The 13,196-nt window shown below is 50.0% G+C and overlaps 6 protein-coding genes across 6 annotated transcripts; 4 read left to right on the top strand and 2 right to left on the bottom strand.

The window, feature by feature from the left end:
- The first annotated feature begins 277 nt into the window (after positions 1-277).
- STEHIDRAFT_120758 (uncharacterized protein) lies at positions 278-1,422 on the top strand. Its single transcript, XM_007303102.1, has 3 exons — positions 278-415; positions 474-752; positions 831-1,422. The coding sequence occupies exons 1-3, from the start codon at positions 363-365 to the stop codon at positions 1,324-1,326; spliced, it is 828 nt and encodes a 275-aa protein (XP_007303164.1). The 5' UTR covers positions 278-362; the 3' UTR covers positions 1,327-1,422.
- Positions 1,423-1,546: 124 nt separating this feature from the next.
- On the top strand, positions 1,547-1,792 carry STEHIDRAFT_130523 (uncharacterized protein; the record flags this gene model as incomplete). The annotated part of the gene is made up of 1 exon (XM_007303101.1): positions 1,547-1,792. One exon carries the CDS (start codon positions 1,547-1,549, stop codon positions 1,790-1,792), a length of 246 nt encoding a protein of 81 aa, XP_007303163.1.
- A 295-nt stretch (positions 1,793-2,087) lies between these two features.
- STEHIDRAFT_138854 (uncharacterized protein) lies at positions 2,088-4,875 on the bottom strand (the record flags this gene model as incomplete). The annotated part of the gene is made up of 13 exons (XM_007303100.1): positions 2,088-2,304; positions 2,373-2,779; positions 2,842-2,887; positions 2,939-3,002; positions 3,055-3,195; positions 3,249-3,367; positions 3,423-3,486; positions 3,557-3,766; positions 3,821-3,992; positions 4,047-4,203; positions 4,266-4,347; positions 4,411-4,524; positions 4,592-4,875. The coding sequence occupies 13 exons, from the start codon at positions 4,873-4,875 to the stop codon at positions 2,107-2,109; spliced, it is 2,058 nt and encodes a 685-aa protein (XP_007303162.1). The 3' UTR covers positions 2,088-2,106.
- Positions 4,876-5,857: 982 nt separating this feature from the next.
- On the top strand, positions 5,858-6,757 carry STEHIDRAFT_55183 (uncharacterized protein; the record flags this gene model as incomplete). The annotated part of the gene is made up of 1 exon (XM_007302315.1): positions 5,858-6,757. The coding sequence occupies one exon, from the start codon at positions 5,858-5,860 to the stop codon at positions 6,755-6,757; it is 900 nt and encodes a 299-aa protein (XP_007302377.1).
- Positions 6,758-7,660: 903 nt separating this feature from the next.
- STEHIDRAFT_77762 (MFS general substrate transporter) lies at positions 7,661-10,311 on the top strand. Its single transcript, XM_007302429.1, has 16 exons — positions 7,661-7,894; positions 7,960-7,997; positions 8,061-8,124; positions 8,193-8,219; positions 8,283-8,291; positions 8,349-8,391; positions 8,446-8,492; positions 8,555-8,736; positions 8,796-8,813; positions 8,870-8,942; positions 9,006-9,056; positions 9,130-9,252; positions 9,334-9,641; positions 9,714-9,891; positions 9,959-10,148; positions 10,215-10,311. Exons 1-16 carry the CDS (start codon positions 7,758-7,760, stop codon positions 10,266-10,268), a joined length of 1,542 nt encoding a protein of 513 aa, XP_007302491.1. The 5' UTR covers positions 7,661-7,757; the 3' UTR covers positions 10,269-10,311.
- Positions 10,312-11,296: 985 nt separating this feature from the next.
- STEHIDRAFT_155967 (alpha/beta-hydrolase) lies at positions 11,297-12,855 on the bottom strand (the record flags this gene model as incomplete). Its single annotated transcript, XM_007303099.1, has 9 exons — positions 11,297-11,464; positions 11,562-11,699; positions 11,789-11,842; positions 11,906-11,983; positions 12,047-12,136; positions 12,187-12,314; positions 12,370-12,463; positions 12,528-12,566; positions 12,637-12,855. 9 exons carry the CDS (start codon positions 12,853-12,855, stop codon positions 11,297-11,299), a joined length of 1,008 nt encoding a protein of 335 aa, XP_007303161.1.
- Between the last annotated feature and the right edge of the window lie 341 nt (positions 12,856-13,196).

Below are 13,196 nucleotides of genomic sequence, written 5' to 3'. Positions count from 1 at the left end.
TGGATCGAACCTAAGATACAAAGCTTGACTTGTGTCAGCATTTGGGATCGGACCACTGCTGAAAAAAGTCCCAGTCTTTGTACTTTTGCGATCGGACATGGAGGTCTTTTCGCACAAAATTTGTACGCATTGGGATCGAACCTCGTAACCAGTATGCATCCCGCCTGTCAATACCCACGATGATCGACTCACGACGGTGGCGCGGCGTCGGCGGATGCCGGCGAGCACGACTTCGTGTTTGCTGTGGCCTACCTGTTCTGAAAATTGGAGGTCCTTACGCCGACACGCTATCTTTGCTGAGATTTAACAGACGTCTCCTAGCAACTTCTGCTTTATTTTTCTATCTATACCCTAGCCAACTCATGCCTCATAAACGCGCTAAACGTTCAGTGCGTGAAAATGACCGGAAAGAAAAGTATGTGGGCATACACATTCATCTCCTCGAATAAAATCTTATGTGTTTCTGGTATCAGAGGAATGGACGTCGCGCCATCCGGAAACCTTTCAACCGAAGGCATTCCCAAGTCGGTATCGCGCATTCTAGATGCTGCGAAGATCAGGGAGGATTTTAAACAACGCAAGAGGACAGCTCTCGACGAGCCATCAGACGGCTCTGGTCGACCGAAGAAGAAACGAAAACAGGTTGTAGACGACACTCGAGAGAAGGCTACTACTGCGCCGAACGAGAAGGGAAAAGAGAAGGCGGCTGAGATCAAGATCAAGCCAGGAGAGACCTTGGCACACTTCAACCGGTGAGTCGTCGTGTTCAATCTGTCCAGTAAGACAGTGAACGGTATTGGGCAATACATTCTAATTTTCTGGGCATACAGACGAGTTGAGGACGATATGCGACCTCTTGTTCGTAATGCTATTCAAAAGTCATCCGCTCGCGAACGGCAAGAACGCAAGTCTACGGGAAAGACGAAAACAGCAGAAAACTCTAGTGAATCTTCATCTCAGCCCAAAACTACCAAAGGTGGCAAATCATCATCCCGAGACGATGCAGCCTCCGATATACCCACCCAACCACTAGATAAACATGCTTCAAAAGCCAAAGAGTTCCAAGCTCTTTCTACATCCGCACCTCGCCGCCTTAATGATATCGCCATGGCCCCGCCAGATCTCAAGAAACTACCCCGAGGAGTAAAGAAGGATGGAACGAAAGGGAAGGGGGATGGGTTAGGGAAGGCCGGGATTTTGTCGATGGCCCAGAGGGCGATGATGGAAGTTGAACGAGAAAAGGCGATCGTGCGGTACCGGGAGTTGAAGGAGAGAAGGGCCAAGGAGGGAAGGTCAACTGGTGCTCTTGTCCCGGAGGATTCATAGCAAATTTAATCTATCTCTGTGAGTCTCTGGTCCTGTCTTTCATGTCCCTTTCCCTGTGCTTCCTTTGCGGCGAACATTCACCAATCTGGCTGTTACATCACACATATCACCTTATACAATATCGATAGCAATGGTGCTTCCGTGACAAGTATACGGTGTGCGTCCCTTGCGTAAGTAGGTAGGTTTGCAGGTCAAGGACTTCTCTCTCGGTGGAATGGGTATGTGGACTTTGGAACCACTCAGATGCGGCAAGCTGCATCATTTCATCCTAAGCTTCTTGACCAATAGGCGTGTTGCGAAACGATCCCCGCTCGTACAGCTTGCTTTCGCCATTGCCGCCTTCCTCGCGAAGATCTTACGCGGCGTATATTCTAGCCGTAACGCCTTGGACGAGAGCAGGTTGGTGCTGGTCAAGAGCAGAATTTTCGTTCTGCCCTCAACGGAGCTACTTGGATGGCATGAATAAAATTCCGAATCTGAACGATGCGATGGCAGCGCCTTCCTCCCAGTTTTCACCAGTGCTATACTGGTTTCTAGTCTTGGCGAGCCCACCCCTCTCAGATCTCCGCTCGATTCGAAGAATCAAATTGTAATAGTGTATGGTCTGCGCTGATAATCTTCACAGAACTAACAAAAACCAGGTCAAGTAGAGTACACGTACAACAACGGCTAGTTTACATATGCTACGCAATTGTGAAATGTTAGAAAGGTAGATTAACGTGCTCAACACTCTAGTTTCCTGTTAGATAGCATGGCCTGCCTCAAACTACTCCGCATTTCTCAGCCCCCACCACAACCACCCCCTCCCCCTCCACCGCCCCCTCCGCCGCAACCACCTCCACCGCCGCCACCGCATCCACCGCCACCTCCCCCTCCTCCACACCCACCGCCGCTTGCACCTCCTCCACATCCGCCGCCTCCGCCAGCACAACCTCCTCCTCCTCCTCCTGCAGTACCACCACACATAGCGCCAGTTCCCTGAGAACAAGACACACACGTTAAATTCACTGCTACAGACTTGGAACCGAAGTCACCAAGAGGCTTACCGCTGCACAACTTCCAATGCCACCACATCCTCCTCCAGAATTAATCCAACCACCGCCCGCTGCCACACAACCACCTACTCCATACGCAGGGAAAAATATTGGGACGGGTATCAGGAACGCGGGGTAGTGGTCCCGCCCTCGCTCATACGCAGCTCGATCTATCTTTCCCTTTTCCACCTTCTGGGCATCGCGTTCGCGTCGCTTCTGAAGCTTGGCCTCACGCGCACGTCGTTGTTGGTTGTAGTTGACATGGGGCAATCCCTCGACTGCCACACCGTTGTGGTCGGAGGGATGAGTCGCCGCGAGAAGGTAAGGGTGCTCCTCTGGCGGGTCGAGGGCGGAGGATGGATAGCTGCGTGATTCGATCTTGGAGACCAATCGAGAGAGTTTCTGACCGATGGAGTCTCCTGTGGTATACAGGTATGTGTCAGTGGGACTTCATAGCTACACGAAAGGAACAGGTGCCGACCTGGAAGGGGACATCCACAATGCATGTACGGTACGTTATAGCGAGCCTAAGCAGAGCATTAGACTTTTTGTCCAGAAAAAAATCAGATGTCACGCACATTCCACGCACGACATGTCAAGTCGAAGGCATTAGAGAGGTGACCTTCCTCAACCTTGTCATCACTGGCAAAATGTGTTAGCAATATCGCCGTTGATACTTGAAGACTGAGCTCACTGGTCCACGTATCTCCCGACAGTGGCTTTGCAGTCGTGCTGGTATTGTTGCGCCGTCAATTGATGGCTGTGCCAAGCAAGGTCGATGTCAAGAGTCGGTACATAGAAAGAGCCAGGAGAAGAAGCCATCATATCGAGAAAGCTGTTGAAATCGGATGTTAACCCTCGCAATCTTTTAAGACGTGGGCCACCTACGCGTGATACCGCACGACGGCATGTTTCAATGCGACTTCATCCTCCACCTTGTCGAAAAATCCGGGAGAAGTCCAGCCCAGATCATACATCTTCTGAACAAACGATCCCTGACGCAGGACCTGTTTGGATCGATTAGAACGCCGTATTTAGGAACATGAGCAAATGCTAACTGACCGCTCCGACAAGGTCGATGGAAAACGGCCTCTGGTCAGTATATGCCGATAAGACACGGCGTAACCTGTAGGCAACGACATGAGTATAAACCGAGTCGACCTGTTCAAAATAAAAATAAAAATAAAAATACAAACATCTTCTTGTTATGAACGGGTAAGTCTCGTATATATGTCATGCTCCACGCTACGTTCGCAGCCATTTCCTCAGCCTTCAGATTCACTCCTACCACTTTGATCCCGTGTCTGATCCTACGTGGCGCAAAGGATGGTGCCAGAAGAATCATTTGCTTGATTCGTTTGGCACGCACCTGGTCGACCGCGTGTTCGGGAGTACGCAGAGTGTTTCTGTTCTTAGCAGTGGTCAGAGAGTTTGGTGCCATATTGGAGACCTGAACTCACGCAAGAAAGGCTGTGTCACTTCCAACGTACTCCTGCGCATCCATGTCATATGCAAGATCCGTGCAGAACTTTGCTGTGGCGAGCTTCTCCTTCGTGATTGACATTCCACATGCGAGACATTGAACGCTGAAGCCCTGTTGTGCATAACCAGTTCCACTATCTGTGATGTACGCTAAAAATGCCCTTGTCAGATGGACTGTGTATGAGTGCGACATCAGACACTCACGAGCAATAACCTTGGAGCGGCACTGTGGACAACGTAGTTCTTGGTTCGTCGTGCTTGAGGCCGAGTCAAAAGGATCCCATTCAGTACGGGTTTGCGACAACCATGACCTCGCGCGACTTTCAGATGGCCTGTATGCGCTTATGTCGCCCAACGCCGTCTAGACAAAGCGCGATGTAAGAAACATCGATAAATCTTTGTAAATTAGTCATAAGAGCGTACCAAAGCATCAAAGAAATGACCGGGCTCTAGCAGTGCGAAGCTCCGCATAGCAGGCACCCTAGTACAATCTTCCGCGTATACGCTGATGATATGCAACGATGTCAGTAAGGATTGAGGCTGTACAAGGGACACGGTTCGGATTCACCGAGGGTTAAGCAAGTACGAGTGCCACACCATCCACACATCTAAAGGGGGACATTCGTTTGCTGCCCATCTCCTAGGCTCGTCGGGCATCATAATGGCAGTCCATCTTTGGAATCTAGCATACAATGCCAACGGTTATTATTGAGTAGAATTGAGACGATTGATATTATAATCCGACTTACCGTTCGACTGCCAACGTCACAAACCACGCCCACTTCTGTTCTGCATTCAACGGTTCAATCCACGGCACATTCAGCCGGGTTCCTTGTTCGACCGTCTTTCTCAGATTGAAGAATGCATCGAGCAGACTCAGATGGGTCTTGAGATGCCCAGAGTTTACAAAAGGCTCTGAAAGAACCTTGGGACCGACTTGATAGCGAGGTGGGATCTCAGGTAATGAACGATTACTAGTTGTCGAAGCAGTTGCCTGAGTATCTGAGTATGAGGGGGGAGGAGCGCCAGACATGATGTTATATTAGGAAGAGAATGTGGGTACGACGAGTAGTGCGTTTATATGAGCAGAGCTGTATAGCATTCTCCAGTGGATACAACGACGTCAAGGAACAGCATCAACGTTGACAAGCGCTGTGGCATCGTTGAAATGATCCGGGAAGATACAGCTAGTGGCATGTGAACAGTGACCGCTATTTCGAGAGTACAAGTGGTACACGGTGGGATTCAGAGCCGAATCAGCAGTACTGCCTAATTGTCCTAGGCACGCCTCCCCGTACAGTTGTTGGCTTCGGTTATGCTGTACAAGGTCTGTGAAAGCTGATAGTGCTTTCAAGGAAGCTTGAGTCACCACCCGGCCTTAAGGCTCAGATCTCAGACCTTACCGATCCGTAGCATGGCTCCCACGTGGGGCACAGTTCAGTTTATCTGCGTTCCCTCCCCACCATCACTTGAGGCTCTTCCCTCATGTTCTGCTCAGTGCTGGCGCTCACACCGCGCTTTTTCTCATCAGCCTCTCATATTCGTGTTATTTGAAACCTACTACACGGCTTCGTATGAAATCCGCAAAGCGTAACGCGCGCAGCTCTGATGCTGAGGATTGCATTCCTGTGGATGCTGTCGTCACTCGTAAGAGAATCAAACCTGGTGCGTCTGCATGGTTGTGTGGCCCGACTCTCTCGAGCTAAATGTTGTATTGACTCTGAGTACAGACGAGGCTTCTTTGCCTTTGCTCTTAGATTTCAGCACGTCAGATCTGCCTCGACAGTTAATACAAAGTCGTTTCGACGATATAGCCGCTTCCCTTCTGCACCAGTACATTTTGGTCTACGAAAAGGCGGAGCCTACCGGAGATGCTTCCACTCGGACCGAGTATGATATCTTGGAAGTGGAAATGTATCTCCACAAAGACGGTTGTCACGAGGATCCTTTCACTCATGCAGATGACTTAGACGAGAATAGAATTTGTGGCGAATGGTAAGTATTTATCTTCCTAAATGGCCTCCGCTCTGTCTATAACTTTGCCCAGGAGATTTCATAAAGCACCTCGACAATCAGCTGGGCCTGCCCGTCCTTCGGCATCGTCCAATAAAGCACCTTCCGTCGCGGGAGGTTATAGAGGTGGCACTCGAAAAGGTCTCGATTTGACACTTGGAAGTCCACACACCTCCCAGGCGACAACTTCTCGCTTTTTCACGCCCCTTGCTGCACCGAATGCCCCTCAAATAAAGTCGATCGTTCGAGGCGGCGTCCTGTTTCGTTCTATCCGTCGAGTGTCCGATTCACGAGTCATATCAGGACCGTCACTCCTTGTAGACGAACTTCTGCGAGTTGGATCCGCTTCAAACATAGCAGAACTCGTTCAAAAGCAATGGTCGGGTGACATATCCGCTTTCCCCTCGACTGAGACCACTCATTCTGAAAGTGCTCGCACGAGACTGTTCTTGCAGCCTCGGTCGTCATCCATCACCCCCCGCATCTATCGGTCTCCCCGTATTGGCTTAGACTTGTCTCATCAATCTACGCGAATCTCACCTTCTGATCCACGGATCTCCTACGTTTCTGCGCCTTACCGATATTTCGTACATCCTGAACTTCTCGTAGCGAACGGCCGCGGACAGACATTACTCGGCGTATACCAAGATGTCGTCCGCACTTCGAAGGCCTCGGGCGATCGCGCTATTATTGAAGAGGTTGTTGCAATTACAGGCCTTCAGGAGAAGACAGCGATCAAATACCTCGCGGAATACCACACAGCATGCCATTCTAGGAAACTAGAACCCTTTGTCGGCCCAGCCGGGAAAGGAGCCGCATCCTCGCCAGCTGGATTTTTGCGACTCATGGGCACCGTGAAGAAATTTTACGAGGGGGTTTCCGGTGCGAGTACGGGCGTCTAGCGTTCAGCTCCTTGTACGGTATCCCCAGGTGCTGTTTGAAGTTATACCATGTAACCGGCCTCAATTTTATGGACTGTCTGCAAACCCCTGATTCGAAGTCAACATCGTTAGTAGATACAGTATACGCTTGAAGACGAACATATATACTCGCTGAGATACTTTCGACCGTGACCTCGCCCCATCTTAGAATAAAGCCAGCGCAGTTGACCGATGTTTGAGAGCACAAGTCCTCTAAAATTGCTCTCAAACTCCCGCCGACGGCGAATAAGAACGTTACGTAAGGCGCATGTCCGGAGCTGACACTTGTCCCCGTTTATGCTTCCGGTACTCTTTGCCAACTTATTTGTCTCGTCGTCCTCCAGCGCTCCAGCCTCAACTACTGGCAGAGATCTTCAGAACAAGGGAATAACGCCGTCTCAAATTAGTTTGACCTCGACCACACTTTGACCCAGTGGGCCGAAGAAAGCGATCATGTCGCGTTGAGCACCTGGCCTGAGGTTGTTCGACATGTCGGGCAAATTTGTACCTTGCTTCTCATGGCTCTGATCGTCTAATATGGCTAGCAACTTGATTGCCTCTTTCTTGGGACTTCCTGGGGCCTGAAAGCTATGGGGTAACTCGTCAAGCTCACATCAGGACAAACCGCACAAGCCGACTATCTTATCTCAGCCCCCTTCGCACAACCATATGTTAGCTATTTTGCGGAGTCCCTGTCGACCGCCGTGGGCTTCGTTTTGTCCATGTGGGCAGCGATGGTCCTTGCCGTGGGTTAGTTGGAGAATCTTCTTGATCACACCCAATCTTTGCCGTCATAACTCCCGGCGCTGACCCGCTCCAGCTTCCAGGATCCCTATATAAGCTCAGGAGCGCTTGGAACACTGTGTCCGCCCTCCTTCCGACCGCCCTTCTCTTTGTTTGCCTTCCTCTTTGTTTGCCTTCCTCTGATTCACGGACTGGCCGCCATAAAGCGAAGCTTTAGGACTCGCCATACTACGCCACTATGAGTTTAGATCTGCACGAGAAGGACGAGAAGCATGACCACGGTGTCGCTGTATTGACGACTGAGGTCGACACGGGCGCGGCATTGGTCGCAGGAAACGACGATGTCCTTGATGAGGCGGAGGCGACTCGGATCAGGTGCGTTTTTACCTTATCTGAGGTCGCAAGGACTGCAGAAATCTGAACGCTGCATGTGACTGCAGGAAGAAGATTGACAGAAACATTCTTCCGTTGATGTGTGGTAGGTCCTGAATATGACGTCGTAAAAATAACTCGCCTGTTGTAACATTCTTTGGGAATACAGTCTTGTATTGGATCCAGTTCATGGACAAGACCACGTTGGGAAGCTCGGCCATTCTCGGTATTCAGTGCGTACTCCTGATATGCAATGTTTTACTGCTCGTGTGATATCTGATCGTATTGTGAATGTGAACAGAACAGCCGCGCATCTGACAACAAACCAGTGAGTATCGAATGGATGTTTGTAATTAGCCTTCGATCCACTGATGTCTCTACTTCGTGATAGGTACAACTGGTAAGTTCTGCCTGAATATACATCGGGCGATGATCTAACCCGACTGGATCCCTTCAGGCTGGGCACAATCTTCTATCTGTCGTACCTTGTCTTTGAATACGTGAGTCTGTTTTGCGGTTTCAGTGAACATTGTATGGCTCAGACTTCTCCCTAGCCTCAAAATCTGGCCTTGCAGCGATTTCCTGTGGGCAAATGGATGAGGTGCGCCCCGTCACTTGTAGTTTTCTCCTCTGATTCGCTGACACTTGACATGCGATCTGCAGTATAAACATCTTCACTTGGGCGGTCGCTTTGATGTGCCATGCGGCGTGCACAAATTTCGCCGGTCTGTTCGTTGTACGGTTGATCCTTGGGATGTGCGAAGGCTCTATCACGGCAGGGTTCATGATCGTCAGCTCTATGTTCTACACCAGGAACGAGCAGACCGTTCGGGTCGGTTATTGGTGTATGTTGAGCCTCATCTTACCCGACTATTCTCAGCTCAATTTTCTTCACACATTTTAGTCTTGATGAACGGCACTGGTCAGCGTCAATCCTCGTTGTATGAGTCTAGACGATGAAACTCACGACCATTTCAGCACAAATCATCTCTGGCTTCATCAGCTTTGGCTCGTTGCATATCAAGACGGAGAACTTCGAGCCATGGCAATGGTTTGTACCCATTTCTAGGGACTGGCTCTGGGTTTCTGCTGACTCTGGTGGCGACACTTTCAGGCTTATGATCATCACTGGCATTCTGACTCTCATCACTGCCATCTGCTTCTTGTAAGTGTACTATCCATAGCGAGCTTCTATCACATAGATAAGGAACAATGCTCCTCAATTATCGTCTTTCTAGCTTATTCTTCCCTGACTCCCCTACGAACGCATGGTTTTTGACACCGGACGAACGCGTGAAAGCCGTTCAGCGTATCAAAGGAAACCAGACCGGTGTCGAGAACAAACACTTCAAGAAGGAGCAGTAAGTACATCCCGGTATCGTCCTCACCTTTCAGCTTATTAGTCTAACCGTCTTCCTCTCTTTTTCTCCTCATCTATTCAGGATGATCGAAGCTCTCCTCGACCCCAAAGTCTGGCTCTTCGCCCTCTTCAGCGCCCTCGACAACGTCCCGAACTCCCTCACGAACCAGCGCTCCCTCATCGTCTCTTCTTTCGGTTTCACAAACCTGCAGACCACCCTCCTCGGCTGTGTCGATGGACTCATCGAGATTGTCACGATCTTCACGGGCGTAAAACTCTGCGCGAGGATCCCGAACAGTCGAGCATGGGTCGGAATGATCTATTTCCTCCCCAACGTCCTTGGTGTATTCTTGATCAATTTCTTGCCCTGGGATAACAAGGTCGGGTTGTGTAAGTCCTCAGCACTCTTGCGCTACGCGCAGCGAAGTGCTTGACTGATGATGGTTTTTCCACGCGTGACAGTGTTCTCGCAATGGTTGACGGGTATTGGGACCACCGGCTTCGTTCTTGCCCTGTCGTGGGTCGGAGCAACCACCTCGGGCCACACCAAGAAGATCACGACGAACGCGATCATGCTCTCCGCCTACTGCATCGGGAACGCCGCTGCGCCCTTCATGTGGCAAGCCAAGTACAAGCCCCGGTACGCTGCACACTCCACCTATCATCCGCGCGCTATGTGCTAACGGCCTGGAATTTGGATGCTTTAGGTACCACATCCCATGGATCATCATCGGCATCTGCTACATCTGCTGCATCGCACTCCTCTTCGCCATCCGTACCCTCCTCAAACGCAGGAACGACCTGCGCGAAGCAGAGGCCGCCGACGATACGTACGAGGACGTGTATGTGATCAAGACTCTGGACAATGGCGAGAAGGTCGAGGTCAAGGTCGCAAAGGTATGTCCAAGTTTTTGGCTCGTTGTTGTTCGTTGGGGATATTGACGGTTGTGGTACGTTGTATAGGAATTCTTGGACTTGACGGATATGCAGAATCGGGATTTCAGATATGTTTTGTGAGGTGTTAAGAGTAGTGTTTTTACGAATTTTGTCTTTGATTGTTATAAGATATGATCACGATCACGAGAATACGCATCGTACCATGGTGCGAAGGACGAGTGCTCGAAACTGTGGCCCTGCATCCAAGCGACAGGGCGACTGGCTATCTCGAAAACCTTCGCAAGGAGCAAACAGCCTCCGACGATGTAGGAAGACCCTAAAAAAGCATACAATTGCAACCAACAATGATGGAAGGATTTTCAAGTCACCAACTTGAGTATGCACATGGTGATGGCTGCGAGAACAAAAGGAAATAAAACTCGTACGATATCGTAAAACATACTGACCAACACACACAGCTCGAAATGGTCGTCGCAGACCCCGCCGGAAACACAAATGAGAGACCCAGAAAAGGAGAAAGAAAGAGTAGGCTAGAGAGGCTGTAAGGAGCGGACGGAAAACCGGAGATGATTAATGCTCTAACGGAATAGAAACAACAAGGTGCAGCGGCAGATAGCGGAGTAGAGCGAGGCAGAGTAGAGTAGCGTACGACGAATAACGGTTAACGAGACCAGGGAAGCAAGACAAGGGCTGGAGATGACAAGGCAACATACAGGGCAAGACACAAAAACAACTGCGAATTAGATAAATAGATCAATGAGTAATGTGAAGTGGGTGGCGATAGACGCAGGGGTAGCCGATGATAGAGGGTATTCAAGTTCGTCCCAGAGAACGAGTGAGGTATCAGAACAAAAACCCGGATAGTGATGAAGAAGGGCGCTGGACGTATGTGATGCGTAGTGTGTGGTGGTGGTAGGGCCAACTGTCCGATAACAGTAACATCTGATAGAAAAGAAAGAGAAACCGAGGAAGTGAAGTGAGCTAGATGCGCCGGTATTCTATGATTAGAAACTCGGATCCAATCCTGTGTATAGTCGACGTAGCATGTGCTTAGTTCACACAAACTCAAGCGCAGGTTTCAAATAGGGACAACATACCGACCATATATCACGCCATTTGGCGGGAGATCATGCCAATAGTGCATATTCTTAGCTCGAAGCCGATCCGAAAAACCGTACAAACTCAGATGTGATCGTGTCCGGGTGTGAAATCGTTAAATCGTGGCCTCCATCCTCAATAGTGATGAGCTCAGCCTGAGGTACAAGCGACTGCACTCGCGCTGCATACTTGTATGGAACTGTGTTATCTGCAGTACCCTTCGTATGAAAGAGCGCGTCCAAAATAAGATGCAAGCACGCGGGTGTGGGTACGATGCCACTGACAAGTGGGAACGGGAAGACGATTGGAACGTACCCAAATTAGAAGCACAGGATGTTCAGATGCGCCCAGCTGCTTATAGGCGGAGGATAGGCCGCGTATAGGACCGTCACGAAGAGAGGAGGCTAGGGCCGCGTTGTAGCCAGGAAGGTGAGCAGACTGGATGCTCACGAGCTGATGATGAATGATGTTAGGATGGGTTTATACAGAGGACAAACTCTTGCAATGGAATACAAGGATCCAGAAAGGAAATGCAAACAGACCTCGATGATGGGATCAGCGAAAGTGGCATTGCGGGTCAATTGTTGGATTGTGTACTGAGAAAACGAAACGGATCTTAGTTCGGATAAGAAAGATAAGTGGTGGGACTGGTGGCTTACTCGGAACGGTATACTCGAGGTAACCGTCTGGACAAGGGGGGAGGACATGAACCTCGCGGTGCGAGACATGTCTTCTGCCTAAGGAGCGATAACACAAAATCAGATAGACCCTTTTCGGTCTGAGAATTCGCTGATGCTGACCTCGACGAGACCTGCAGACGCGACGAGGGCCACCTTGTCATCGACAAGGTCAGGGAAATAAGCACTGAATGCAGCGGCGATGCCGCCACCCTGAACACCGTGTAAGAGATCAGATCAGATCAGTAAAATACGGCACCCACCATTGAGACACCTGCTATAGCGGCTTTATCCCACTGAATGTGCTGCATGAGTAGGGCGAGTTGAGTGGCGTACAGGGCGGCATCGTATGTTGTTAAAGGCGCATCAGAGTATCCACGACCGTACAAATCTGGCAGCACATATATGTAAGTGGCGATTTATACACCGCTTACGATGATGCGTACCATAGAGGAGAACGTTGAAACCATTGGAGACGAGAGCAGGTGCTACGTCTTTCCATATGATTGCGGGAATGGACAGGCCATTTATGAGTATAACCTTTCAAAAGAACCGAAACCTATCAAGAAAGGCTGATGTATATCCAGACCGAATGAAAACACACCTTTTGTCCGGACTCTGGTCCTAGTATCCAGAACCGTACCTTGAGTCAAAGTCAGACGACCGTGCAGTAGGCTGCACGCGACACTGATCGCGCGACAAAGCAGACGTACTCTGCCATATGGGAGCAAGACATATGAGCCATTAGCATAGAAATCCTCGTCGTATATCTGCCATGATTTGTGGTCTTTTGGAAGACTGGCCAGAGAGGGATGAGCATATGGGATCTCAGGTGGATTGGGAAATTGAGCAAAGAAATATGTGGCGAGGAAGAACGGCGGGAGTGCCAAGAGAGCAAGCGTAAGTATATGGAGAGGAGATGAGCCGGCCATTGTGTAATGTGTCCCGGGCGATGAACGCGCTGAGCAAGAGGAGGGCGTGTAATACGCCTAACGGCGGACTGCTTGCGGTGGCAAGCGCTGGCCAGGAACACGCCACTCAACCAGGGTTTCCCAAACGTTACTTACATTACATTACCGCTGCGTAATGTAATCTAATAGTATTCTCTCGAAATCATGCGCGTTGAGATCCGGAAATGTATTGTAATGTATCACCCCCGTATTGCACCCAATTCGTAAGTAATTGTAAGTAATGGTATGAAATCTCTTGCGTGCACATGCATCGTATCTTTTTGGTTCAGCGACTCACCTGCACCAATGTTGAATGATACAAG

The sequence above is a fragment of the Stereum hirsutum genome, assembly GCF_000264905.1.
Source record: "Stereum hirsutum FP-91666 SS1 unplaced genomic scaffold STEHIscaffold_5, whole genome shotgun sequence".
Taxonomy (NCBI): domain Eukaryota; kingdom Fungi; phylum Basidiomycota; class Agaricomycetes; order Russulales; family Stereaceae; genus Stereum; species Stereum hirsutum.
Note: the sequence above shows the minus strand (reverse complement) of the source record. Positions and strands in the feature narration are given on the sequence as shown.

Excerpts from the sequence above, each read along its gene's own strand:
- STEHIDRAFT_120758 (XM_007303102.1), top strand. The coding sequence starts at position 363 with ATGCCTCATAAACGCGCTAAACGTTCAGTGCGTGAAAATGACCGGAAA. Across the intron at positions 416-473 it reads GAAAATGACCGGAAAGAAAA|AGGAATGGACGTCGCGCCAT; the intron begins GTATGTGGGCAT and ends TTCTGGTATCAG. Across the intron at positions 753-830 it reads ACCTTGGCACACTTCAACCG|ACGAGTTGAGGACGATATGC; the intron begins GTGAGTCGTCGT and ends CTGGGCATACAG.
- STEHIDRAFT_77762 (XM_007302429.1), top strand. The coding sequence starts at position 7,758 with ATGAGTTTAGATCTGCACGAGAAGGACGAGAAGCATGACCACGGTGTC. Across the intron at positions 9,253-9,333 it reads AAACACTTCAAGAAGGAGCA|GATGATCGAAGCTCTCCTCG; the intron begins GTAAGTACATCC and ends TCATCTATTCAG. Across the intron at positions 9,642-9,713 it reads GGATAACAAGGTCGGGTTGT|TGTTCTCGCAATGGTTGACG; the intron begins GTAAGTCCTCAG and ends CACGCGTGACAG.